This window comes from Salarias fasciatus, chromosome 2 (assembly GCF_902148845.1).
Source record: "Salarias fasciatus chromosome 2, fSalaFa1.1, whole genome shotgun sequence".
Classification (NCBI taxonomy): Eukaryota; Metazoa; Chordata; class Actinopteri; order Blenniiformes; family Blenniidae; genus Salarias; species Salarias fasciatus.
In genome coordinates, this window is record NC_043746.1 from 7232530 (window position 1) to 7259068 (window position 26539).

The window sequence follows — 26539 nt, forward strand, 5'->3', positions numbered from 1 at the left end:
AAGCTCTGTGGCGGCCGACACGTGACGGACGGGCAGGCTGACTCGGCCTTGCACGAAGCCTCTTCATGTACTACAGGCCGGACATGAAGGGAGCGCTCGGCATTGATCTGAGCCCCTCTCTATTAATCATGCACTTAACACACAAGTCTGCCCGGCTTTCATCCTTTCTTCTGCCGCCTCGTGTCCTCACTTTTATCACTGGGACGACTACGGCGCTCTTTTGTCTGTGCAGAAACAAGACATTGCTGTGGCTGGAAAAGGGGCCCTTTTGATAGCAGCGTGCATTAAGCCCGAGCGGCGGCCGATACATATTCATGGGCTTTTCAAGCAAAGTGAAAAAGATACATACATTACAAGAGTGTCGCCAAGTAACACTGATCACAAATTTTAAAAAGCACGTGCCGGCTGGATTCTACCGCCCCCTGGTGATTGAAAGGAGAAAGAGCAGGGGGGGGGGGGGATTTTGAGGGGGGGGGGGTTGGAGAGAGAGCCCGTTATGGCTAAAAAGTAAAAGAGCACCACAGATGAAATGTGTTGATTTTTATTCAAAAGTTACTGTCTCCAGACAAGTACAAATCAGAAAACAGAGTGACTGAAAGAGGATGGGATAATAGACAACAACTCAGAGTGTAGGCAAGAGTGCAGAAAAAAAAAAACGAAACACAGAAATGGCCAAAAAAAAAAAAAAAAAATCAAAGAGAGAAAAAGGAAAGAAAGTAAATTTTGTATATATACACATGATCTAATAAGAATTTATACCGATGTAGTGGTAAGTAACAAACAATAAACAGTACTTTTTCCTTAAAAGAATTTTCTTTTTTTCTTTTTTTTTTTACTTACATAAAATAATTAGGCAAAAACACATATAGGCTGTTTATCTACTTTATCACATTACATCTGACCACCTCATATTTCATGTTCTAAAGAAGCCAATTATCCACCTTTAAACATGACCGATCCTCTGACATATGGAAGATTAACTGTGAGAAAAGGTGACCTCCACAAGCATGTTTAAGGCTTAAGCATGGAATGACTACAAAAAAAAAAAAAAAAAAAAAAACCTCAGTAGACAAAACATTTTCATTAAAACCTGTGTGTGACAAATATATGTCAAAATCTAAGCTTTGTCTAGCTGCCACAGCGCTGCTGAATATCTCCTCTTCAGTATTGTCTGGATGACTACCTTACAGTTTGAACGTGAGAAATCTAGAAGTTTCTTTTTGTGTGTGTGTGTGTATGTGTGTGTGTGTGTATGCGTGTGTGACAGGACTTTTTCATGTTTGAGAAAACCTTTAAAGCTGAATTTTTCACAAGTCTTTTTCATCATAAGCTTTATCCAAACTAATTTACATGTAGGAAAAAAGGTAGAAACCCGAAGACATTATCAAGACGAAAAGGAAAAACAAACAAAATAAAACGTAAAAATACAAATTTAAAAATCTTCCTTGACGCATGGCTTCACATGCTTTCTTTTTTCTTCTTTTTTTTTGGAATTTTTTCTTTTTTACTTACACATTTCTTAAACTTTTGTGACTGAAGGTTTTGAAAAGTTGAAAATAAGAAAAAAACAAACAAAAAAAAAAAAACAAAAGCACATATATAAAATCAGCACCGATTCATATATACTTTTTATTTAAAATGTAGAGATACCCATTTCAACATTACGCTGCTGGATTTTAAGAGACAAAAAACAAAAAAAAACAAAAACAAAATAAAACAAGTGTGATCTTACTGCTGTCTGTCGGAGCCCACACAGTGGCACTACTGGAAATAAACTCTGCTCGTCTTAAAGGAGGGGAGGGAGGGGGGGGCGATTTCGAGTACATGATGGTTAAGGAGTGATCCGAATCTCGGGGGAGGGGGGAGGGGGGGTTCAGCTCGAGGACTTGCTGCGTAACAGTGTGGAGCGTTCAGTGGACTCTAGCAATCTTCACAGCATAAAAGGGATCTGGACTGATTCTACGTGACGTCTCACCATCTTAACCACCAGTGGTTATCAGGGCCGCGAGTCGAGCCCCGCAACAGGGAGGGGGGGGGAACTCAACAGACAGAGGGGGGAGAGGAAAATAAAAAGAAAGAGAGAGAGAAAGAGAGAGAGAGAGAGAGAGAGAGGGAGCACAGAAACATAAAGACCTCCATCCACTTGGCTAACACAGTACAAGCAAGCTACTACAGTCCGTTTATAAATTACTACTTCACACCTGGTAACTTACTACAATTGTAAAAAGGGTTAGACATAAACAAAAACAAAAAAAAAAAATGTTTCTTAAGTTAAACACACCAATTCATCCCCGTTTAAAAAAAAAAAAAAATAAAGGGAAAAAAAAAAAAAGCTATTATTGATTTTTCTTCGGACACGTTTCTAATAGGTTTGGAAGTGGCCTGTTTCACTATTTCTGAACAGGAAGAGCTTACCCAAGATTATAAAAGTAAATATTTGAAACAAAGTCCTCTCTGAGCAAGCAACACTGAGTGTGGGTTGTCATTGGTCCACGTGGAGTACAAGCCAGAATTTTTTTTTTTGTTTCATTTTTGCTTTTTCTTACAGAAAACACTTCTGTTTTCGCATCTAAAATTCTCTTTAAATACAAAGCGCCTCTTCTCTCATCGCAGCCGCAAAACCGTCCGGACACGAGCTCAAAACATGGACACTCCCAGGACCTGCAGGCGACACACAACACCAGCCAGTTAGACTTTCACGTTTCATCCATCTGTGACTCATTTTCTATCAGACAGGCTCATTTTATTTTAATTATTTTTCCCTCTAATTGTTTCTATTCTCATTACATTTAAAGTAAAAGGCTTCCAGCATTTTTCTGAATTTGCGCTAACTTGGTCCTTCAGTTGACAGAAAATATGAAAACGTCTGATTTTATAATATATTCCAATAATGTAGAGACACTGCAGCTTCACAATAAAAAAAACATATGACATAAAATGTTTGCAAAATGTTTCAGTCTGTTTGCAGTCTCTTAAATATACCGTAGTATCTTGAAAATGTTGATTAGCTTATTTTAAAAATGAACTCTCTAATAATGTCTGTGACATCCATGATGTTTATATTTGGGGGGAAAGAAAAAAAAAAAGGCTCAACTTGTGTTTCAAATGAACAACCGGTCACATCAGAGATGGTAAAATATCTAATTCAGTGAAAACTGTAAATAAATACCGATTGTTCGTAATAATTTAAGATCCCGCTGCACGGGACATGTGTGGCGTTCTGTTTAGTTTTAAAAATAAAATTAAAAACCACCACAGCATATCTGAACCTTGGGGGGGGGAGTGAGTGGATCTGAGGCCGTCCGGTTCGGAGCCGTGGTGCTCGATACTAAATACTTCACAGTGGAGAAGCTACTTTCTTCTCTTCTACTGTTTAAAGTTGAAGCCAGACTTTCACACGGAGCTCTGCTGGGACTGGAATTCAGACGGCTGGCTTTAGCGCGGCCCCCGGGGGGCCGACCCCCGAGGTTTCCCGGGGTTGTGACACGCTGGAACCGGGAACTCGAAATGAGTGTTTACATGAGCAGAAGCGGATGTTCGGCAGCCAAAATGGAAAGCGGCACTTGTCTCGAGGTCGGATGAACTTGTCTTAATATTTAGCATAACATCTTAAGACCGGTGACCCGTGTCATGCGACGCCATTACGGCTCAGACTCCAAGACGGCGTGGAGCAAGTGTGTTCACACGCAAACTGTTCCTCTATCCGCTGTGAGCGGCGCAGAGAGAGGCGCCTCTTACCGATTCATCCATGATGGAAGCGGGGTCAAAGTAGTCCGGCTTGAGTTCAGACCGCTCGCGACGGTTCTTGGAGGGCGGCTGGAAGAGAAACACGACACATTTAGAGGACAGGCTCCACTTCCTCTCTTCTGATGCTTTTTTTTTTTTTTTTTGTCCAGACAGCCGTTAGTCTGAAAGGTCATCTCCCAGAAGAAGGAAAAAATATAGCGATTTGTGTAAGTTTATTTAACTTCTATAAAGTCATTACGAGCAAATTCTTTTACTAAAATATTATGGATTTCATTATATTTAAAGTTATCATCAGATTTTTATCTAAGGGTTTAGAAATGTCAAAAAAATCTGCCTTCCTCAGTCCGTCTGCCCCTTTTTCCAAGACAACTTCAACTCTCAATATGTGGAAAATGATTCAGCGTTACTGTTTAGATGCTAATGAAAACATCGTGTTTCAAATGTTTGACAGTGGTGATTAGATCGCCGTGCTCTATACGTTCCACTTTAATGACTACATGAGCTCCATTTCTCTGCTTTCGGTTAGCTTGCGAATTCTCCGCCTACCGTTGAACGGGTTATGAGGAACATACACGCCAACCCTTGTCGGCGGCAACAAGACAGGAAAGGGTTAATAATAGCGTGCGCAGATATTTGGATCATTCGACTGGAATGACTTCAGAAAAGTAGGGCAGTCGCACAATTTTCTGCTTGATTGAATCTGACATCCTGAGCCTGTCTCGTGGAGTCCGGCTCCAGCTCCCGCACCCAAAGCAGACGCCGGCCTTGAATGCGATTCAGTTGTGGCTTTAGTCATCGTGCGACGCTCCGCGGCGTTGGTGTAAACGGTCAAATAGATTTGTCATGTTGCAGCGACAGCTGCAAGGATCTGTCAGCAGAAAACATGACTCATTTTCTTTTAAGACAAAGGAGACTATTGTCGCTGCGCCACCGTGGCAACAATATTTTCTTAAGATTTCTTCGGTTTCAAAGATGCAATTTACATGTAAATAATCCGAAGATGATTGTTCTTGACAGGTGGCTGCAAGATAAAACTAAATTCGCAAGAGAATCTGGCTACTGGCTGTTAGTTCCCCGGGTAAACAAACAAAAAACAGTCAACGAAATGAAGTCAAACGAGGAAACATTTGGTCTCGGCCAAGACAACATTACTTAAAGTTCGTTAGGCTGCAGTCAAATCTTCACTGACGGATAAAAATGAAAGGCAACGGTTTAATCTGGAAGCTATTACGCTGTGAAACAAAACGACGACGGTTTGATGTGAAGGATGCTCGGTAACGACGCCTCCGAGGCCCCTAAAACATCTCAACAGCGGCTTTTCATTTCCCTTTAGCAAAAATAAATGGTATAGATAATAACGGCTTTCACTTTTATTGCAATTCATGATGGGAGGGTTTGATGAATACAGATCCAAACAGACACCAGAGTGTTGAGCTTGTGTGGATTTATTTGTTTCTTTGATCTAATTCTAGGATTAAAGGAAAATCCAGCATGTAAAACGGTAAAAATCCTGACCAAACCGGGAGTCGATGCCTCACTGGTGCGAGGTTTGACAACTTCACTCACACCGGGTTGCCTTAATGTCACAAGAATCTGTCGAAGAAACTGTATAAAGGTGTCAAACTGCGTGATGCACCAAATGAAACGCGAAGCGATGGCGTGGTGAAAAATTCCCTTGGTCCACTGAGGAGCACAAACCGCTCCAGGAGCCCTGCTGTTGACAGCCACACTTCATTAGAAAACTTAGATTGAGTCAAGCAGACAAATATAGAACCGAGTGACGAGCGCTGCTGAAACCTGACATAGTGCTATCTCCCAGAGACGCAACTTCCACTGCAGGAGCTTCTCCAACAACGAGGAGCATTCACAGAACCGGGCTCTAAATTTAGTTCCTGTGGGACTTTCTGCTCGTGTGGCAACAACACGAAAAGCTTCAGAAACTTCAGGGGTGGAATTTGCAATGAAAACAGTTCCAGATTATTCATCTTGGCATGAAGGAATCCTAGTGGTTTATAAACGGGCGTCCTACCAGATCAATGTCCATGGTGTCGAAGTCCATGCCCTCATTGAGGTCGTCCATACGGCCCTCAGAGGACATCATCACGTCCTCCACGATGGGCTCCTCGTCCTCCTCCATGAGCCCAGTGCCGCGTCGACTTCTAAACAGAACGAGGACAGCGTCACCGAGGTGTGAGCGTGCTGAGATTTGCCCCTCTGGGCGCGCGGAGCGTGTGCGAGTCTTACATAGCGTGCTGCAGATTGGTCCTGAGCTTGGCGTAGTTCATGGCTCTTTCTTGCTGCTGGCGTGCCTCTTCCTGCTGCCTCTGGGCCAGCATCCACGTCACCTGGGAGCTGAACGCAGACGCACAGGAGCACATCAATTAGCCACGTGTGTTCCACTCTTTCAAATGGAAATACCATGTGGATGTCAGGAACAAGCATGTTGCACACTGGCCCGGCGCCTGTGAAAAGTCAGGCTAGATAAATAAACTAGTCAGTCATTGTCCCTGTAGAGCCAACACTTGGCAGGCTGTTAAATACGAGCGTTTTACTGCCGTTTGCCCTCGAAATTAACAGCATGCAAATGGGAAATTACACTGAACGCTCTCCTAATGTATTTTGGCTCATTCCAGCCGGATCCCATTCTCTCAGAACAAGTGATCTGCTGAACTGAATGATGGTCCTGGATGCCGGCCGAGATATATTTATAAAGTTTTGGGGCTGTGCGGCATTGGGATGCTCTGAAATAAGAGATAATTATTTTAAAGTTAATGGCCATTAAAGAGTTTTAGGACCGCTGGGTCAAAGAATAGGAAGAGAGGCAGAAAATGTATTAATCTAATATTTGACTGGGGAGCTTGTGAGTGCTGTGAAGTCATTTCAGACGGTGATTTGTTGCCGCCGCGGTCGCTTGGCAGAGCTGGTATTCTGTATTTTGAACAGGACGCAGCAGACACGGGGCTGCTGTTCCACCTAATCCACCTTGAACGAGGCCGTCATGAAGGTGAGCGGTGACTCACAGCCTAAAAGCAAGCAGTGTGTTCCCGAAATGTTATATTTATTCAAATTCTGCATGGGAACAAGAATAAGGTTATTTATTGTAATCATAGTTAGAAGCTGACGTTGAACAATGATTTTATCTGCTAAATAAAAAAATGCATTCTATGCTGGTGAAGAGGGTCAGCAAATTCAGGTATTTGTTTTCCCTCTGCGGTTTCCATGGACACACAGAAAGCTGCGGTGGCAGGCTGAAGCTCAGCCATCATCAACTGAGGCGAGAAGGACAAAGTTTCCACTGAAAAGGACCCCAGCGGCTTGTTGTACGAAATCTAACCCGGCTTTCTGAATACGGAAAGTATAAAACATCAATACATAATAATCTATTTAAATCGATCCGTTGCTATTCAGAAAATGGAATATTAAATTGAAGTAAACTGCATGACAACCAGGGGAGAGTTACGCTCCAAAACTTTAGATTATAGCGCTAAATGAGCGTATACGCAGGATTTAGCAAGCTCTGCTCCGTCAAGCCGTTTCATTTAAACTCCGGAAAAGAAACGGGCAGATACTGAACTGTGACCCCTTTTAACAAGCATTATCCTGAACTGTGAAGTGCCTGAAACAGATGGGGAATGTGGGATGAAGGCATGCGTACTTGTAATCCATGGGTGTCTGGTGGTGCTGCGGCGTCTGTTGATGGTGCTGCGGGTGTTGGTGGGGCTGCTGCTGCTGCTGCTGCTGGTCGTGAGGGAGGGGGTACACTCCCATGTAGCTGTCATCGCGCCCCCTCTTGGGGTCTCGCATGGCAGTGGAGGTGAGGTGGGGGGACGGCATCATGACTGGGGTCTGCATGCTCTGCTGCCACACCTCGCTGCTGCTGCTGCTCTCCTCTGCAAGGAAAAACAAAAAAACACCAAGCGTTTAGGCCACGGTTAGCTATTTACTCCCACTAAGCTGCAGCTAATGACCAATTTTAAATTAAAGACTGAGCACATTAGGTGCGTGATTACATTTCTCTTAGATGAATCACCGTACATTACGCTTGTTTTATAGCTTTATAGCTAAAGACTTTTTTGTGATCTCCAGCAAGAAGGATCAGCGACAAAACAGAATTGATTGTTTGGTTTTGTAGGTTTCACCATGACTGCAGTGAATCTGTGTCACTGCTTCACGGCTCTACCTGCTCAGAAGGAGACGGAGACGTTTTGAAATCATTCCAAGTCTGGAAACCATTTTCAGGGACTCAAAACGCTGTTGCTGCGTAAACAAACAGCCAAAACAAAAGTTTACGGTTTCCACTGGGAAACGGCGTTGTGTAAACACGGCGTCAGTGATATGAATCGTCTCTGACTTCGTTAGAGTGTTTAACCACGTTGGGGGCAGGAAAATCTACACAAGTGCCAGATATATATAGAAAAATAAATAAGCAAGAGAAACATAACGCGAAGTAGCTCTTTTCACAATTAGTAGTTACGAGAAAGAAACTGTACTGTGTTTGTGTTTTTTAGAAACCGGAGCCACGACCAAGCAACTTTCAGATGGGAAGTATAGTTATTTAGTTTTAGGTGAATATGTAGTTAGGATGTCAGCTCGGAGGCTTCAAACGCTTCAAAAACACCGTTACTCACCACGTTTTCAATGCATCAACGGTATTCATTTCTGCTCATTCGATTTAACGCAGCCAAGTAAACAAGCTACTTGAAAAAACTCGAGTCACGTTGTACCCAAGTTTGTTAAACTCATATCAAAGCGTAGGAGCTAATCAACTTAAACAAGTGTCCTAGAAGCCTGTAGATAATTGTGGAAATCTGCCAAAAATAAAAAACGTGAAAGACACTCGACTGAGTTTTGCTCAGTGTAGTGGCACAGGGAGTCAAGTGCTTCTGTTGGAGGGTTTGGAGGGTTCGCATGCTGTTTCAACACAAATTATAGGTGAGAGGTATATAATGCTCACTGCTTTTTGCTGACATATTTACTGCCATGAAAATTACTGCTGCTAAGCCCAACTGTGGCTACAATACGGCCGGACTGTTTCTCATTAGAAAATGCATCGTAGTTTTTTCCCTCCCTCGTTTTAAATCTCTGGTGATTAGACTCAGCAGGGAGTCGATTTAAGCCCAGCAGCCTGCCAGCGGCTTGCAACACACGGGGAAAGCATGTGGTATTTTCCCCCAAAAAGTTTGAGGCATGAAGTGAGGACTTTGCATGATTTTGTACTTTCTCAGAAGAAGATGAAGTCTGGACAATACTAACTGCAGAACTGCTAAATCCAAAAACCATACTAAATAATCTCAACAAAATACGCCCAAAATGTGTTGTTGATGTAGTGACACAGAAAACCAAAAACACTGATGTTTTTTTTAGAAAGATCCCGAGTACAAACTAAGATTTAAGAGAGACTGTGCGATTCTTGCTAAGGAGTGGTTTGACTCTCTCCCACCATCTGCTGTTTAATCTCCACTTCCATCAGCTCGGCTGGCTGAGCCATGCTGGTACCAACGCATCTGGGTTAATCTGGGCTCCAACCCTGCTTTTGTAACATCCGTCACACTGAATGTGGTTTTGAGAAAAAAAAAAAAAGTAGATGTCAAGGTGTTCTGACATATATTTTCTTGTTATGTATTTAGTTTTCTTTTTTTAAAGCTTAGAAATCAAGCTTCCTAGTATGCTTAAAAAAAAAAAAAAAACACACAAAGTAAAAACCATAAATACCACTGTTCATTAAATATACATGAAGATTGTGATTCACTCCTGAGTGTGTACCTTCTGGCAGCTTCCTCTTGGCTGCCGAGGTTCCCGCTGCAGCAGCAGGAGGCTTGGCCTTCTTGGAGCGAATGGAAGAGCCTCTGCTGGAGTAGCCGCTCATCACAGACATGGTGTCGTCGTCGCCGCCGGCCTGCAGGGAATTCCTGTAGGAGATGAGGGGGAGCCAGCAGTCCTCCCGCTGCAGGGCCATCTGGAACGTCATGAAGCGCTCCAGGTACATGTGCCTGGGGGAGGCAGGAGGTCATGTCGACAAGATGAATAAACTCCGTGCATGCGGAGGACAAACTTTACGCGTGAAACCAGGTGCACATTCCAACGGCGGCGGAAAAACGAGCCCCTCACGCATCAGAAACACCAGTTGCACCAGTTGTCACAGACACCTGTTGCGCCGCGCCACTGACGCCTCTGAGCAGAGAGAAAGAGGGAGAACTTACACAGTCCTCTTGTCTTGTCTCATGAGCTTGGAGGAGAACTCGCTGAGGATGTCCAGGAAGGCCAGGTTGAGCGGAGGGCCTCCTTCTCCCTGCGGACTCGGGTCTTTAAACGCAAACTCGATGCCATCCCTGAAGATGAACAGAGAAAGAGAAAGGTTCAACAACTGCATTTAATAAACCCAAAACAGATCAATCCAGAAAAAATCGAAGTTATTCAGTTATTGCTACAAATAAAACAAACGGAAAAATTTCAAACATGTAAAATTTTGATGATTATGGCTTCTGGTTGAAAAATAAATGAAAACTGATCTTATGTCGTGACAATCAAAAACCCAGGATCTCAAAACATTGGAATAATAAGTAAAAATTGCTGGCTAAATACAAAAAAATAAAGACTAACTTATGTGTAATGAAGCTGAAACTTGAATCGGTGACAGTTTAAATCAAATTATGGGAAAAATAAACTTTTCCACAGTATTCCCAGTTTTTTGAGAAGTGCCTGTATTTTACAAGCATGGCTGACTCTGTTTAGTGTTTCGGTCCAACTTTTCACAGTCTTAAAGACAACGAGGAATTTTCTTTCTGCATCTGACTGACTTTTTCCTTTAAAAAAAAAAAAACTTTCACATGATTATAAAATGTTTAGAATTACATCAGCCTGTTCCCCTTCAAAAAATCTGCTGAATTTTTTCCCCCACCACTCGAAAGTTTTGACAACTAGAGACAAGATCATTTTTTATGTACACGCAGGAAAAGTTTCAGGTTTCCTCAGCTAATTTCTTATGGAGCCGTATGAAAAAGAATTGGCTTCCTAAACAGCAGCTGTGGGGCCACAAATCAAACTCGCATGTTGATGTCTTTAACAAAGACTTCAATGAACTTTGAGGAAATACATCGGAATCTAAAAGTTCTTGTGAATCGTGCCGATCTAATTCGAAGAGGCTGCCGGGTTAGAAGTAACGTTGGAAACATCACGGCGGGATTAAATCATTCAGGATCTGTGATTCTTTAAGACATCAGTCACAAGCAGTTTTATTTTCTGACTTGGTCTTTTTTAAAGCACAGATGTGGACCGAGCTGGAATAATGTGACACATTAAAGGAGATCGAAAACAAAACAAAGCTGAAGATCAAAGATCAACCTGTGCCTCATCACTTGTTAGCCACACGCTCACCATAATCCTTCAGTTAGTGTATTTACGTCACACAGGTTCGATGATACATGACTTTCTGAAAAAAGCTGCACAATAGTCCACTTTCGGAGTGTTTGTGAAGCTGAGAGAACCTTGCGCTTTAAAAGATTGAGTTTTCCGTTCCTGAGATAAGAGATGACTTAAAGGCAAAGATGTCTCTAAACACTGGCGACAAGTTACCAAGAAATGTGCAACGATGCGGCAGGAGAGATGATTTCAGGCTTAACACTTTGTTACTTATGAACAAAAAGAACAGCCTGTGCAGCGCTTCAGATGGATGCACAAGTTCTGTGCACTTACTAAGTAACAGAGCTGTTTTATACTAATGTTGCTTCACTCTATTTGAAGAGCTCAGTGTGTTTCTTTTCCGTGTTTTGCTACGCTGCTTTCAGACCATGGGAATAGGCTAAACTGAAGCATTTCAGCACTTAAGCCCTCAGAGGCCCAGAAGAAAAATAACAGAGCAGAAGGAGACACAGTATTCACGGAGTAATCTGTCTAACGTGACAGTTCCCAGATATTCTGCCAAAACTCTATGAGGAGTAACACAAACCGCCGCGGGCTGAATAACGCCTTACTTGTGCAGCATAGCTATGGCATCTCTGGTTTTGACTTGGTCGAGGCCGAAGGTCAGAGAGAACCGGCGGGCCAACTCTTTGATTCCACAGAACGCCGAGGAGGAGCGGTCGAACCCGTGGCCCAGTTCAGACAGCATCTCGTTGAACAGCTGGCACAGACAGAAACACAAGTTAGACCAACAATCTAAACACGGGTCAGACGGGAGGCAAGCTGATCAATTCAGAAATAATTTAAAGATAGAAGAGAGCACACCCACCTGCTGCAGACTGAGGATGAGTGTCTTGGCACATTGAATCTTATCAATTTGCCGGGTCTTACTCATCGTCTCTTTGATTATGTCTCCGTAGTCGTTGTAATACTGTAACAATAAATGCACGTCAAAATTGATTTTTATACAAAATATTACATGTTGAGTTGCATGTGTAACTGGACAAATCTGACACATCAACATTTGATACATTAAAAAGAAAAAGTCCTACTTAACACTACATACGGGCCCTGATCAGAATACTTAACATCGTGACTTTTTACAGCTCTAAGAATAAACACCAGAGTAAATGAAGTGAATGCATTAATAAAGTGGAGAAATTGTCCAACCACAAGCATAATTCACATTATATCATCTTAAAACATTTTTATCAAGAATAAAATTGCCACAAAAATTGGTTGAATGTCACATGCTGTAAACCACTGAGGTGTACTACCATCTAGTGTAAAGTTATTCAGAAAGAAAAGACTCCAGATGGAATATGCTGCGAAAACGGAGGTTATACTTATTGTGGGCTTACTGTTATTTGCTCTAGTGGTGTAAATATGGCGTCACTAAGAACTTGTTTTCATTGTCAAGTTCAAACCATCAGTTGGGTCAAATCTGATCAAAGTAACACCAACGTCAGAGCATAGCACTATTTAATCATGTAATCTTTAACTTCCTTTGACGTTTGATTATCTGTCTGCAAAAAACTCAACAAAGAGCAAGTTAAACTAACGATTTCACTGATTAAGGGTTCATGCTTCTTCAATACACATCCCTTTCATACCAAATAAATGGCTTCGCTGTCGTCGTTTTAAACATCAAACATGTGACTTACCCTCATATACTGTTTGAAAATGTCAGCCCCAGTCTTCATTTCCACCACACAGTAGATGATGAGTTTACAATAGGCTGCCAGAAGGTTTCTCCTCTTGTGAAGAGCCTCAATCTTCACCGCCTCATCATCCTGCTGCCCATCTAGAATCACATCAACACAGAATACGTAAGAAAACTTGATATTTTTCCTCTCATCATCATCACAGATGTTCCAGAGAAAGATAGTTGCACGGTATACCTGTGCTATTTGTGTCATCATCCTGGTCTATGAAGACGTGGTTCAGGATGAAGGAGAGCAGTTCAGACTGCAGCGAGTCCTCCGGGGAATAGATGAGCGACTCCAGGTGTTCCCTGCTTCCGGACACCATCTGGTGGCTGAAGATGAGCAGGAGATCACACAGGATGGTGAACGCCTGTGGGAAAGAATGAAGACGAGCACGTTAGTGATTTTGGTTTCCTTTGCATCGTTTCCTGATACACTGCCTGAATTTCATAAGCACCTTATTGTTGAGTATTTTGTTCTAGTTTTTCTCTAAAAAAAAATTCACCGATTTGCACCTGACTGGCTTTTTCCATTGAAACAAGCTGACTAATTAACTTTAGCTGGATAAGCTAACAGAGCATTTTCTTACAGGTGTTGTCAGACAAACAACTGACATCCAAAGAGACAGGACGGAGCCTTTAACAAAGAACTGAAGTCAGTTCTGTTCAGTTTTGTGTTGCTGTTGAATTGATGTAACGGTTCATGTTTTCTCTTCTCCTTCCTGCGTCACCTGTTCTTTGACGGCGGTGTTGACGTTGGTGAGGTAGCGCTGACACATCATACAGAATGCCCGCATCTGCTTCCTCAGGGTCACCAGATCATCCTGATGAGAAGAAGAAACACCTTCTTTTTAAGTATCCCGCTCAGATCTTTCCGGTGTTGGTGAAACAGCGAAGGACAAAGCGGGTTTGGCCCTCACCTTTCTGGAGCTCCCCTCTGACGATTTGGCCAGATGCCATAAGATCACATAATGGGTACATTGCAGTGAATGGATGACTATCTGTTTCCGAGGAAGAGAAAAAAATGGGTTAATATTAAAAAAAATCTCTAAAAGCAAATTAGCTTTTGGAAACATGATTGAATTTTTTCTAACTACCTGCTCTGGCATGTCTCCGTTCTCAATGCCTGTGTTGAGCAGCTTGAAGTTGCTTGTGAAGAGATCCCACCCTGACAGGTCATGTGCACTGTGGCAGAGTCCGATAAAGCATCGTTAGGATCAGACACGGCGGGATACAGACACAGGAACAGGTACATGTCAGGAAATCACTTCGTACTTATGAAACGCCGTGATCCTCTTTAGAGTCGACAAAACCTGATAAGCATCATCTTCATCAGCATCTTCACCCTGAGGAGACAACGCACGCAACTGTGATTTAACGGCTCAATTCCACTTTGGTTCAACAAACAATTTAACTGAGAGTTAATGGATTATACAGAGGAGGCTGAAATATCACATTTCATGCATTTAGAAAGTACTGCTTTTGTTTGGTGGCATGACAACAGAAATCTTAAAAGTTAACGTCAATAAGCAATCATAAATTGTCTCCACCTCTTGTAAAAAGTCCTCCAGTAGCCTGTTGAACTTGTCCACCAGCTCATCCAGCAGCTGAGAGCGGGCTATGTCCACCCTGTTGAAGATTGTGAACTCCTCGTTGCAGAGGGCGTGGTAAGTCTTGGAGCAGGACTCCAAAACCTCAGTGTCTGTGTGCTTCTCCACAATTTCTCTGATCTGACGCAGCAGGGACTCCAGGTGCTGGAAGGGAGGAGGATTCAAATTATTTAAGAGAACTGTGCTTTGTAAACTGATCAACATTGCAATAAAAACAAAAAAAAAGCTTCACCTTCTCTAGACGTCCTGTGGTATAAATTTCCAGATCGAAGAACTGAGGCAGCTGCAGCAAATTAGTCACCTTCTCTGCATCCACCGCGTACTGTACAACAAACAAATAACATCATATTTTATTTATGAGGAAATCCTTTTGGGACGGTGATGCATAGTGCACGGGAGCATGTAGTTGAAGTAACAAACCTTGGCCAGTAGAGGGGGCAGTGCAACAGCAAACAGCTCTGTCATCCTGGTTCTGTCATCCAGCTGAGTCTTTTTCTCTTTAGCTGTCATCACCTGATCAGAAACACAGGTTTTTAACTCTCGCTGAAAAGATTCTTCAGTCTCAATCACCACACAGTTTGGCTCCTATGAACAGATTTGCTATGAAGTACAGCCGTTTCCTCCCGTTTGTTCAAGCCAGTCATTCTGAACGGTCCATCAATTTTTAGGTTTCAAACACACTTCAGACAATCGCTCAACTTTAAGGTAATAGTGGGGAAAGCTTCCCTTTCACATACTCCCCTCCCAAGTATCTTCTCCTACAGGACAGAAGTACACTGAACTTTGGTCTTTAGCCATGATGTAGTATTCCACATGTATGGAAGAAAAAGAAAAAGATTGGTATGTTTAAAAAAAATAATAATTGTGTCTACATTTAATTTCTGATGGGAATGTTCCTGCTACCAAAAGCAATAGACTGTATGTGTGTGTGTGCCCACGGCTTAGCATTCAGTCACTAAGTCAGTACAAATAAGGACACCAAGACTTCCTGCCAATCCAGATGTAGTTCCAGCTGTTCAGAAACCAGAGGACTGTGAGCTGTTTATTATTGTGTACTTCATTTGCTCATTAACACAGTTATGCTACAATGATCATCAAAATATAACATGACAGCAAAGAAACCGTGGCACTGTAGGCTGCTGGCCCGTTAGCTCGGTTTAAAAATGATAGTAAGATTTATCCTTCGCTCTTCGATCAAGTGCGCCCCCACGACTGCGAGGACTAATGGAGGGAAAATAATCCTGCTTAAGTAAGAACTACAGCATTTATTTTCTAATGCTACAGTGAGGGTAAATACAAGCTTTGTTAAGCCTAGAAAAACAATAAGGATTTAACAATAATTAACTACTTTTAATCATCTAATCGAAAGTGTTTCGAAAAAGCACTCATGAATATATTAAGTACATTTATGTATAGCTGCACATATTTACAATAATGTTGATTACGCAGACCTAGGTTTTTGCTGAGCTGCTTGTTTGTGTTCACAAAACCTAAAACTCAACAAATATACTAACTTTAACAGAAAAAAACAAATTTAGTAGGTACAAATTACAGGCAGATCAAAAACAAAGGGTAGCATAATGTCAAGTGACTTTAAAGAAACTTCATTAAAATGCTTTGATGCATTAAAAAATGTCAAGGGTTTATCTTCTCGATCACTGACAGAGTTACAAACAGCAGCTCTCAGAAAGCAGCAAAGGTTGAAAAACAAATTACCCCACTGGCCTTCTTACAGTGGAGTCAGTTATTGAAGAAAACATTAGAAGAGGTAGTAGAGCAATTCCTCCAACTCAGTCGGGTGTGCTTCTACTGACCCAAGTTCAAAGTTCAAAGTAATCAATTTTGAAACAAACGGTCACCTCAACAATCCCAAGACAGAAAAAATAGAACAGATTTATTGTGTACAGTGTTAGAAGTGGCACGGGATGAGCAGCTGTGTGTATCGCAACCAGCAGATGAGAGTCGGTATGCTCTTAGTTTGAAGACGCGGGCATGAGCGCTAAAATTCAGAGATCACTGGACTGATATGACTAAAGTGAGGCACGGAGCCAAAGTCAGGGCGGGTCGTTTGTCACACGATGTGACCACGAGGACACAAAACCTCTGGCACCCCGAACAAGCAACTTTCAGCCTATTTCCCAGTGATCACTGGTTCACATTGATTCAAGTTCTCTGAATGGCCCGAACACAGGAAGTGACTGGCTTTCGAGGCACTTTGTCTTTGTAGTAAAGTACATTATAACTTCAACTTGTTGTAATCTTGTTTCCATGAGCTTTCAGCAGGAAAAAAACAACAACAACAACAATCAGACATACACTGCTGACGTTATTTAACAACTTTCTGCTCTCACTGTTTGCACAGCAAGCTCCTGTCAAATCCAGTTTAAAACTTCACTAAAAATGTGCACACGGCCCAAGTAATTCACTATTGTGAACAGTCAGAAACAACCAGTTTGCCACAGACAAATAACGCCACTTCAAACAATCCAAATGATCAGATTTGGTTGTCTATTAAAACAGCTTGTCTTACCCTCTTTCCTGTTCCTCTTCCAACAGGTGGGTGGCATTCAGCAGCCTGGCGCACAGTGCACAGCATGATTTCAATCAAGGCTGTCTCTTGTCTATCTGTAAGAGCTGCAAGGAAAAACAAACAAAAGGCAATCATTGTAATCCTTCCCATCCATGCACTGGACTGCAAGACGGAGCAGAGGTTTATGGAGGAGAGCAGAGCCGAACCTTCTTCTCCTGGCAATGGGTCATCTAGCAGTAAGCTGATCATACACTCCCAATCTTTCAGTAGCTCAGCACCACATTCCCAGAGGGAGTCCACAAGGTAAGCTGCATGTTCGTGAAGCTAGCAAAAGAAATATTAATCAAGGTGGTGAAGAAGCTGTTTATGTTTTCTTGTGAGCTTTCTAAAAATGATGAGTAAAACATGACCTGAATATACAGAACATAGTAGGAAGACCCACCTCACTCTCCAGGAAGAAAAAGACAGTGGTCTTGATGAGGTTGGCATTCGGGCTTTGTCTGCCTCTTCTTTTGGGGGCACCTTCCTCTTCCGGTTCTCGCTGGCTGAACAATCTTCAACAAGAATCATCAGTTAGTGATCACTGAACAGACTCAATCCATTCGTAGTATAGTAGGCACCTTCCTTAAAATATCTGATTCATACAGAAAACAGATTCCTGATTCCAACAGTCAGTGAGCAACTGTACAAACTAGACGTCTGGAATTAGCTCAAAATCACCCAAACAATAAACCGAAAACAAATTCATCTCTGACGTACTTCTTATAGAGGAACTCTCCAGCTGCAACAGCGACCGGCCTGTGTGCCGAGTACACCAAGTGGTACACGCTCTCACAGTCCTCGGGGGTCAACACCTCATCTGTACTACTGCAGAGACACAGAGAGAAAGCCGCACATGTAAAGGACATATTATATAAAACAAGAACAAGGACTTGACCGCTGTGTCAGAATAACATGTAAAAAACACTTAAACATCAGTGTCTCCCTTTTGCTTAAAGGTGAGATGGACTGAATATACTGTTGAAAAAGATGGACGACCTAAAGAACAACAACCTATTCTATAAGCAAATGTAACAGTTGCAATGTAGAAATAAATGGGATATAAAGCTTTAAAAATTTGCTTGACCTTCAAGGGACAGGGGAATCCTCATCCTAACATAACGACAGCAAAAACAATCAACATCAACAGAGAAAGCCACTTACTTCAAGACCAGAGTGAGAAGTTTGATTGCTTGTACTGCAACATCGTACTCTTTGTCCAGAGTCATCGAGACAATACGATCCTGAGCAAAGCGAGAAGACGGGTGTCAGAAAGTCATTAAGCTGGCAAGTCATCAGTACATTCCATTTTTATGAGCAGAAACATATGCTGAGAACGTGTGAGTCGGGACTGTGTTGCAGGTTTCAGACAGAGCAAAGGAAAAGTGGCAGCTGTTGTCCAGCAGGTGGTGCTAACCTTGAAGCGACTGGTGAAGAGCTCCAGCCTTGCATTGAGTTCTCTGTTGTAATAGAGGCCCTGCAGAGCTGTCAGACACTTCAGACGTACCTCGCCTTGCTGTGGGAAAGCAGACATTTGTCTATTATGAGTCCTCAACTGCAAGCATACAGGATTTAAAACTTGACTAAACCAAAAGGGTTGGCTTTTGGAGAACATTTCTCTCACATCTGTTTGAAGTTGACAGTTTTAACTCATTTTTACAAAGATGACTAAACATCAGAAATGAACATGAATGACGTGTTTTTTGTTGTTGTTTACCGATTCATCCTTTCTACGGCCCACAGAGCTGAAGTTTCAGGAATGCACGAGGCTACACTGTTTACATCTTAATCAGGGGCCACAGTTGTTCACAAACATTTATCTTTCTTTGTTTCTCCAGTTCTGCTTGTGACTACAGTGAGCGCCGATGAATGGGAGTTACTCTATGGTGAAAAACACAAATTGTCTAGACAACTAAATTCAGTAAAACTGCAAGGTAAAAGGAGCAGCAATTATGATTTGTGTCTGATCGGCCTCAGTTTTATGCTGCAGATCATTTGGAGCTTGATGGAGAAACTATAAACATTTTATGTCCCACCTTATCGTGCATCGTCCATCCCACATACTTCAGATAGCTGTCGTTGAGGAAGGCATCGCTGTACAGTTTCATCCAAACGCCAATCTCCTCTATACAGATCGCCCTGATTTCTGCTATCGAGTCACTGTAAAACATCAGTATTACAAAAGTTTAATCACATCAACTAGAAATACTGTACAAAATGATTTTACTGAGGGCAGATGATCATTACGTCGAGCCGTACCGATATCGATGAACAAACACTCCTTTGAATATTGCATTCATCATGTTCTCGATCTCATCCTGATTTTCTTGGAGCTGAAAACAAGAGCAGAAGAAAAAAAAACATATGAAGACACTTGACTGATCAAACATGCAGCTTTACCGTCACAACTGCCAGAGAGTTAACAAGGAGGTATGGGTAATATAAAATGATTTGTGTGACAGCCAAGTGTACCACCGTGCTGCGGTGTGGCTGCACACTGAACGAACAGATGGATGCCCGGTGGGACCTGGAGTTACATAACCAAATAAACTGACAATGCGAGCTGAAAAACACTTGGTAATGTCAGTCCAGCACTGATGGAGCTTCAGAGCATATGGGCAGCATGACTCTGAATTGATTGGTTAACAAGAAAAGACAGAACAATATGCTCAATGGAGGAATGACAAATCCAAGCTGGGACATTACCCGTTTCTAAGTTTTTCTCAACTCAACTTTTTTTCCCTTAAATATTTAAGAACAGAATAACAATCTCTCCAGGAAGAGAATCTGCTCCATGTACTGTTAGAATAGATGGGAAAGGGGGAAAACAAGTGGTTCTCCCCTGCTGTGCTGTTATCGAAGTCCTACCTCCAGCAGCCCAGAAAAATCTCTTAGCAGCAACATTATTGCCGGTTAAAGCCATCATGTTCCACAACTGTGCACACACAAGGCTTTTCAAATGATACAACTTCTGCAAAAGTGTTTTTCAGCTGATAAGTGCTGGGTTATAAAGTGCATGTTTTTCCCCCCATCAGCTTCTTCAGTGACTCCAGAGTTTATTTAACAATGCCTACATCAGTCTTGATATTACCGTCATACACATGAAGCCAGAAAATCTGAAACAATTCTAAATGTGTGCCTGGTGTGCACATGTGGCACGCCATCAGGGCACTGCAACGTGCTCTCTGGCGTTTTTCCCTTTACGTTAAAAACACAAAATCAAATTAAATTAAGATCAGATTTTTTTTCTTTCTACCAATACTGTTTTCTAAAACAAAGAATTGTGGCACAGGCCAAAGATGTGTTTGTGTAAACAGTGAGCTGCTAATAACCCCAACAAATGCTCACGAAATAGTTCAAATCGACCGGCACGGTACATCAAGCAACAAACAGCCCAAACAAAGATTAGATAAACCTCGAAACCACGGCAGTTTTTTGTGGATAACCTCACCTCTTTGCGCTTTTGCAGGAGCAGCTCCAGTCTGTCATTTGCCCTTTTAGCCACCATTTTGTTCCTCTCTGCCTCGTACTGGCGCTGGGTGTTGTCCATGTTGATGCTCAGGTTTAGAGCTACATTCACCAGGGCAGTCATCAGCTTCATGGCTTTTAGGAAACACAACAAATAACATCAATACATTTATAAGAAAAACAGATAAAAGCAATAACAACAAAAATTTTATGGCAAATATGTGTTAGTATCCTAAACAATAGAAACAAAAGCAACGCCGCATGTATTTTTTTGGCCTTTAAGGTAGATGTTTAACACCAAGCATTCAGAGCACCTTTAGCTACACAGTGATCAGGACCAGCCATCAATAATATATCAATACAAACTAACCTGTGGCCCAGACGAGCACCGACACCAAAACAGGTAGAACAGACAGACCACAACAAACAATAAGGGTGTCGCTTTGCTTGTGGTCACACTGCCCACCTGCTCAATTAAGGATTGGTTATGTAAAGGACAAAACACTAGTGCAGAAACAACAGTGTTCTGCATAGTCCAGGCTATTATATAAGAAGCACGGCCAGTGGCCAACCTGTGAGACCTTCTGCTGAGGCAGGCACAACTTAAAGCAGAAAGTTTTAGCGCTCTGAAGAGATCAGCAGGCAGCACATGTCTGGTCACACCACACAGGTGGGTGTGTTCTAGAGTCTGGTGACTTTGGTGGTTAAATTGTTTCAGCTTGCATCTAACCCACGACAGTGGCTTTAAAATTATCCAAACTCAGTGTCAACAATCATAATCGATAAAAACAAAAGAAACTATTGTAATATGAAATTCAGAAAAACATTTTACAAAATATAAAGCAAAGGTTTATGATCATTTGGACTGAAAATAGTTTTTTTTTCTTCTATTTAACCCCCAGAGAAAGCAGTGCATTTTCAGTCCTATGATAGATTATATTCTGCCAAGTCAACCTACTCACTCTGGTACGTACTACGCAACAAAACACGCCATTTATTTACGGATGATCTTACCCGCCAGTGTTGAGGTGTGTCTGAAGGCTCGGACTTGGGAATCCGATAGTCCGGTGAGAAGGGAGATGACGGTGTCCATCATGTACTCATCATAGATGATACTGTATTGACACTGGCGCACTAGCACCAAAATGAATTCACAGAAGCTTGATTTGAACTTCTTCCACTGAGGCCCAGCTATGGTTAGAGGGTAGTCACCGCTATCCTGAGGAGACACAGAATAAACAAACATAAAACATGCTTAGTGGTACCTCACTAAAAAAAATAGCCAAGTTTTTCCCTCCTTAGCAAGTAACAGATATGGATTCGCCACTTTAGAAGCTAATGGTGAACATTAAAGTGAATTAGTAATGATTATTTGATAGGACCATTTACCTCATCGAATTCCTCTGTCATTCGTCGGATGATCTCAGAGTTTTGCATGTTGCGAAACATTTCTCCACTGACCACACCTGATAACCACAGAGCAGACACACAGAACATCCTTAATTAAGCACCCATAAAAATAAACTCAGTCACAACAGTGTTTGCTTGACCAACCAATCAAACCATTCAGTTTCCTAACTACATTTTTAAGGACAACAGAAACACAGATCAATGACCCGATCAGGCTTATCACCGACCTTTGCATCCTGAGCACTGGATGAAGAAATTGATGAGATCCAGTAGTGCAACGTCTCTGTCATGTTTGTAAGACTCAATCCAGTCATCGACGACTGACTACAGAGAGACAGGGATACATATGTTCAACCAAGTGCAGGAAAAAAAAAAAAGACTTCTCTTATGTTAAAAGAGGGCTCTCCTCTCATACCTGCATTGCACTCCGACCAAGCTTCACCACCTCAAACAGCATCATGTTTTCCATGCCATTCTCTTGGTGGTGGCCATTTATCCGGCCTGCTCCCTTCCCACCTTTGCCTTTCTCCCCTGCGGCCTTCTTTCCCTTCTTACCACCCTGGGAGTACAAAAAAAAGCTGAGTGTTAATGCACAGAGTCAGAGAAAGCAACACTAAGTTCACAGATGTAAAAAAAAAAATGCTTGTGCAAAAAGAACAAAGCACCAGAAAGTTTTCATGCCCACTTTCATACCTTTCCTTTAGCTGAATTTGCACCCCTTCCATCTGGATCTTCAGAAAAGTCTGTGTCTGAGGAGAAACGGGTGTCTGTATCCCTGGCACACACAAAAACAAAAGTTAATAATAATGATCTAAGAACTTAAGCAGACTGAAGACTTGTATTGGAGACTTACTGAGTATAGGAAAACTCTGATGGTATTTCTGGTGCTGCTATCATTTCTGTAACATCTTCTGGATAACTTCAACTTGCAACTGGCTTGAGATCTTCAGAAAATCCAAGACAGAGGTTGCATGTGACCTGGAATACAATACAGAAATACTGAAATAACTAAACATACAGTCAGAGAAAATTCCTACAAAAAAGAAAAAAGAAAACCAAAACATATGCATGTGCATTCATGGGAGCTACAGCCTCTGTAGTGTTTCTTTGATGCATTCAGAGAGAAAAAAAAGCGTTTCACATGGTAACAGGGGGCGGACACAAGCCTCCTGTCACGCTCACTGTCTAGCCATTGGCTCCCTCCTTTTCTCTGCTTCCCTCCGTTTACAGACAACGTCATGAGAGAAAGACTGGAGTATCTTCCTCAATGGCCAAATATGGCACTGCCCTATCCGCCCCATACATGCCTAGACCAATCAAAAGACAGTATCAACATCAACAAGATACTGCAGGCCACAGGGAAACTATTGCATGGCTGTGATGTGTAAATTATTGGCACATACATCAAAGTTGGGAAAAGAAGCAACTTTTCACAAGAAGACTCAGTCGACTGATCACTCGGAGAGAAATTAACTACAGTTTTTAGCAGCCAAAAATCAACAAAAGCACTCCTGAGTCAAGTGCCCAGTCTTCAAAAGGCAGACACAAACTCCACCCATCGTACAGCTCGGGGTGCAGTATGTGCCTCGTTCAGTCAAGAGTACACTCAGTGCAAACATGGAACTGTGTCACTGACAAACGCACAATAGGTGAAGTGAGTAGACAGCACAATTAAATTATAATGATGTGGTATACGGTTTATAAACAAACCGTTTCTGCTGATTCAGTGAAGTCCGTGTGCTAAATCGCAGTTCGTAAGATCTGTAATTGTTACAAACAACGATTTATACAATTTACTCACACAACGTTTTGCGTAAATCCATTCAACGTGAGCACCAAGTTTGAGGTAGTTGCTACGAGTTTGCAAAATCTAATTAAAGTGTTATTAATCCCGGACTAGATGTCTAGTAACGTGTCTATTTCCTTGATTTGTGGGGGGGCTCCAGAACGCCAAGACGACCGGATTGTATGGGTGTAGACTGAAAAAGTGGCGCCAAATCTGCCAGTGTACCTCATAAACTTGTTAGTAGGCAACCACACTGAATTATCCTAAACAAAACGAAACGGCAAAACCCGGTTCTGTGGATGAGCGTAGGACACAAAATACCCACTCAGGTCCATGCAACGACGCCGGCGCCGCTGCGCTCTTCGTCGGCTACTGTCAAAATTGACGCCGGTGCGCCGCTGGTGCTAGCGCTGCTAGCTACGCAGCCGATGGTTTTGGCGTCTTTTCCCCCCAGCGTTAGATAGTTGAAATCGGAGGAAGTAAGCATGCACTCCTCCGTGCAAAGGAAACGCGGGCAGTCGAATAAAAAGTGCGACAAGACCGTACGGAACATTGCAGCTGGATTTCGAGCGTCTGCCGAGCTAAACCACTCGGATCATAATAACAAAACAACGCAAGCCTACTGTACTAGCGCAAGCTAACGCGAGCTAATGTACCTCAGCGCGGCTCAGCAGCACTGCCATGAGTACTAACCGCCTCCCGAATGCGTACCGATCGCTTAGGAATGCTTGTGGAAATTCAAACGGAATAAAATCGGAGATGGGCTGAAACTGACGAGATGAAAAGAACTCCCACTGGTTAGCCTTGCTAACAGCCACCGCTAGCGTTACCTAAAAAAACATCACGTCCTTGCGTCCTCCATCTTGCCTCGGGAGTTCCAGTAGCGTATTGCATAAGCAACAAACACTTTGTTTACAAATATATAAAGTGCAACTAAGTGGATTGAAACTGCGAGAGGCTTCGTTCTGCGGCGAACTACGTATTTTGCGCCGCTGTACTAAAAAATCCAGGTCGTTAGCGTGCTAACACCGAAGTAGCCATGTAGCGCGAGCTAGCGAAGCGGACTCGGTTGAGGCAGACATCCGCGCGCAGGGCTCCTCCACAGCTAGCCTGGCTAGCAAAATACAAATCAACTAAGTTCCACATAGCTCTCCGCCATTTTACAGCTAACTTACCTTGTTGTGAAATGTAGTCCCGGCCGAATCGTAACTTTTACTATTCTCACACGGCTTCCGTCTGAATTCCGCTACAATACTGTAAAAAGAGTTTAAAAGTCGCGGTCAGAGGCGGTTTCGGACGTTCTCTCACCCCGCTTGCTCCGTAGTTCGGTTTGTTGTTTCGACGACCTGGGAGGAGGAAATCCTGGTGCAGAGCTACCACCTAGCGGCCACAGCACCGCGCCGGAGCCCGGAGAGATCTGCTGACACCAAGTGGCGAGTGGAGGGAACTGCACCTCAAACGGCGCATATGGAGTTCACGCAGACACAACATCTGGATTTTAACACTATATGCCGATATACGCAATGTAAAGGCCTGCAAATAATCTGTTTTTCTCAGTTCGTGAAGTGCTGATTTATTTTCAATATTTTTGGACTAACATTTGCTTTTAGGCCTATTTATTTCACTTAATAATACCTTACATCAAGGGTGTCAAACACGTTTTATTTAGGGCCACATAAAGCCCGAACGTTAACATTGTGCCATTATAATCTTTAAATGTAAACCTATTTTTTTTATTGTTGTTGTGCTGAGTATGTTCTAAATATGACGGGGATCAATAAAGGAGTATCTATCTGATATTTTCACAGATATTACTACAATCTCAACATAAAGCCAATTTTAATGATGCTGTCAGTGCAAAACATTGAAATGGCCTCGAATCTTCTTCCATAGATATTGCATTATATATTATTTTACAAATTCAACCTGACAACACAGGTGTCAGTGTTGTGATAGGTTGTGTCCAAGAATGTGTTAAAAAAATGTTTCTCTTGAAATTTTGAGTTTTGCACTAGTTTTGACCAGGGCCTTATGTTTGACAACCCTGCATTATTTTGTGGGGCAGTGATAGCATATGTTTGTTTCTTGAACAGAAATCTCCCAATCTGAAGACTTTTCAGACTAGATATGGTGAAATATGTGATGTGGTACACATGTGTGTATGCACACTGACTTTATACATAATATTTCATTATCTTTGGATAAACCTCTGAGTTGTGGTATGTCAACAAATGCCCGCTAAATGTTACATTTGGATTCTACTCAGAAGTGATCAAGAGACCTGGTTCTAACATCTCTCATACATTATTTTGAATACATGCTTTTCTTATGTGTATTTATTCCCATTTGTTAGCTAAGTTAAGTGCAGTGAGTAATTTATTCAATAGAATTCTAAGCAACCTCAGATAAAAACTAATTTAACCTAAAGAAAATCCCCATAAGTAATATTTAGCGCCTTATTTTTATAGTCAAATGATTATCCAGTAAAATATACTGTATATGTTTACACTATATTAAATGTGCTTTGAAAATATGCATGTAAATATTCCCTCAAAGGTAAAACAAGGACATGTAAAGTTCCTTCATATTTTTACCAATCTTTTTTATAAATAAATAGATCAAACAGGCATGCTAAGAAACTGAGCCGGTCAGATAATTAAATAAATAATATAAATACGAATAAAATTCGGCAAGAATAAATAAACTTACAGTAGCAGATCTATTTTTGATTTATTTATGGTGAACTAATGCTTTTTTTGATTAGAGCAAACAAGAACAGATGCAACAAAATGAAATCAAATAAATTCAAGCAAGAAACAACAACAGAAAACAGCATCACAAAATTT

At 42.0% G+C, this 26539-nt stretch overlaps 1 protein-coding gene across 3 annotated transcripts; it reads right to left on the reverse strand.

Moving 5' to 3' along the window:
• Positions 1–1493: 1493 nt before the first annotated feature.
• stag2b (STAG2 cohesin complex component b) lies at positions 1494–25066 on the reverse strand. 3 transcript variants are annotated; one of them, XM_030104686.1, is made up of 34 exons: positions 25002–25066; positions 22761–22885; positions 22601–22682; positions 22323–22466; positions 22135–22231; positions 21887–21963; positions 21512–21716; positions 20481–20632; positions 19289–19362; positions 19066–19189; positions 18447–18545; positions 18194–18273; positions 17750–17857; positions 17433–17544; positions 17197–17314; positions 16991–17094; positions 14881–14973; positions 14693–14782; positions 14401–14604; positions 14126–14196; positions 13948–14035; positions 13771–13851; positions 13582–13674; positions 13047–13221; positions 12810–12949; positions 11975–12076; positions 11718–11866; positions 9948–10076; positions 9511–9737; positions 7403–7637; positions 5992–6099; positions 5777–5906; positions 3739–3816; positions 1494–2661 (listed from the first exon to the last, which is right to left on the reverse strand). In XM_030104686.1, the coding sequence occupies exons 2-34, from the start codon at positions 22802–22804 to the stop codon at positions 2638–2640; spliced, it is 3837 nt and encodes a 1278-aa protein (XP_029960546.1). In that variant the 5' UTR covers positions 22805–22885; positions 25002–25066; the 3' UTR covers positions 1494–2637. The 3 variants fall into 3 exon arrangements, with proteins under 3 accessions (XP_029960546.1, XP_029960537.1, XP_029960554.1); XM_030104677.1 differs by having other exon boundaries at positions 24869–25054; XM_030104694.1 differs by lacking the exon at positions 25002–25066 and adding an exon at positions 24524–24723.
• Positions 25067–26539: the final 1473 nt, after the last annotated feature.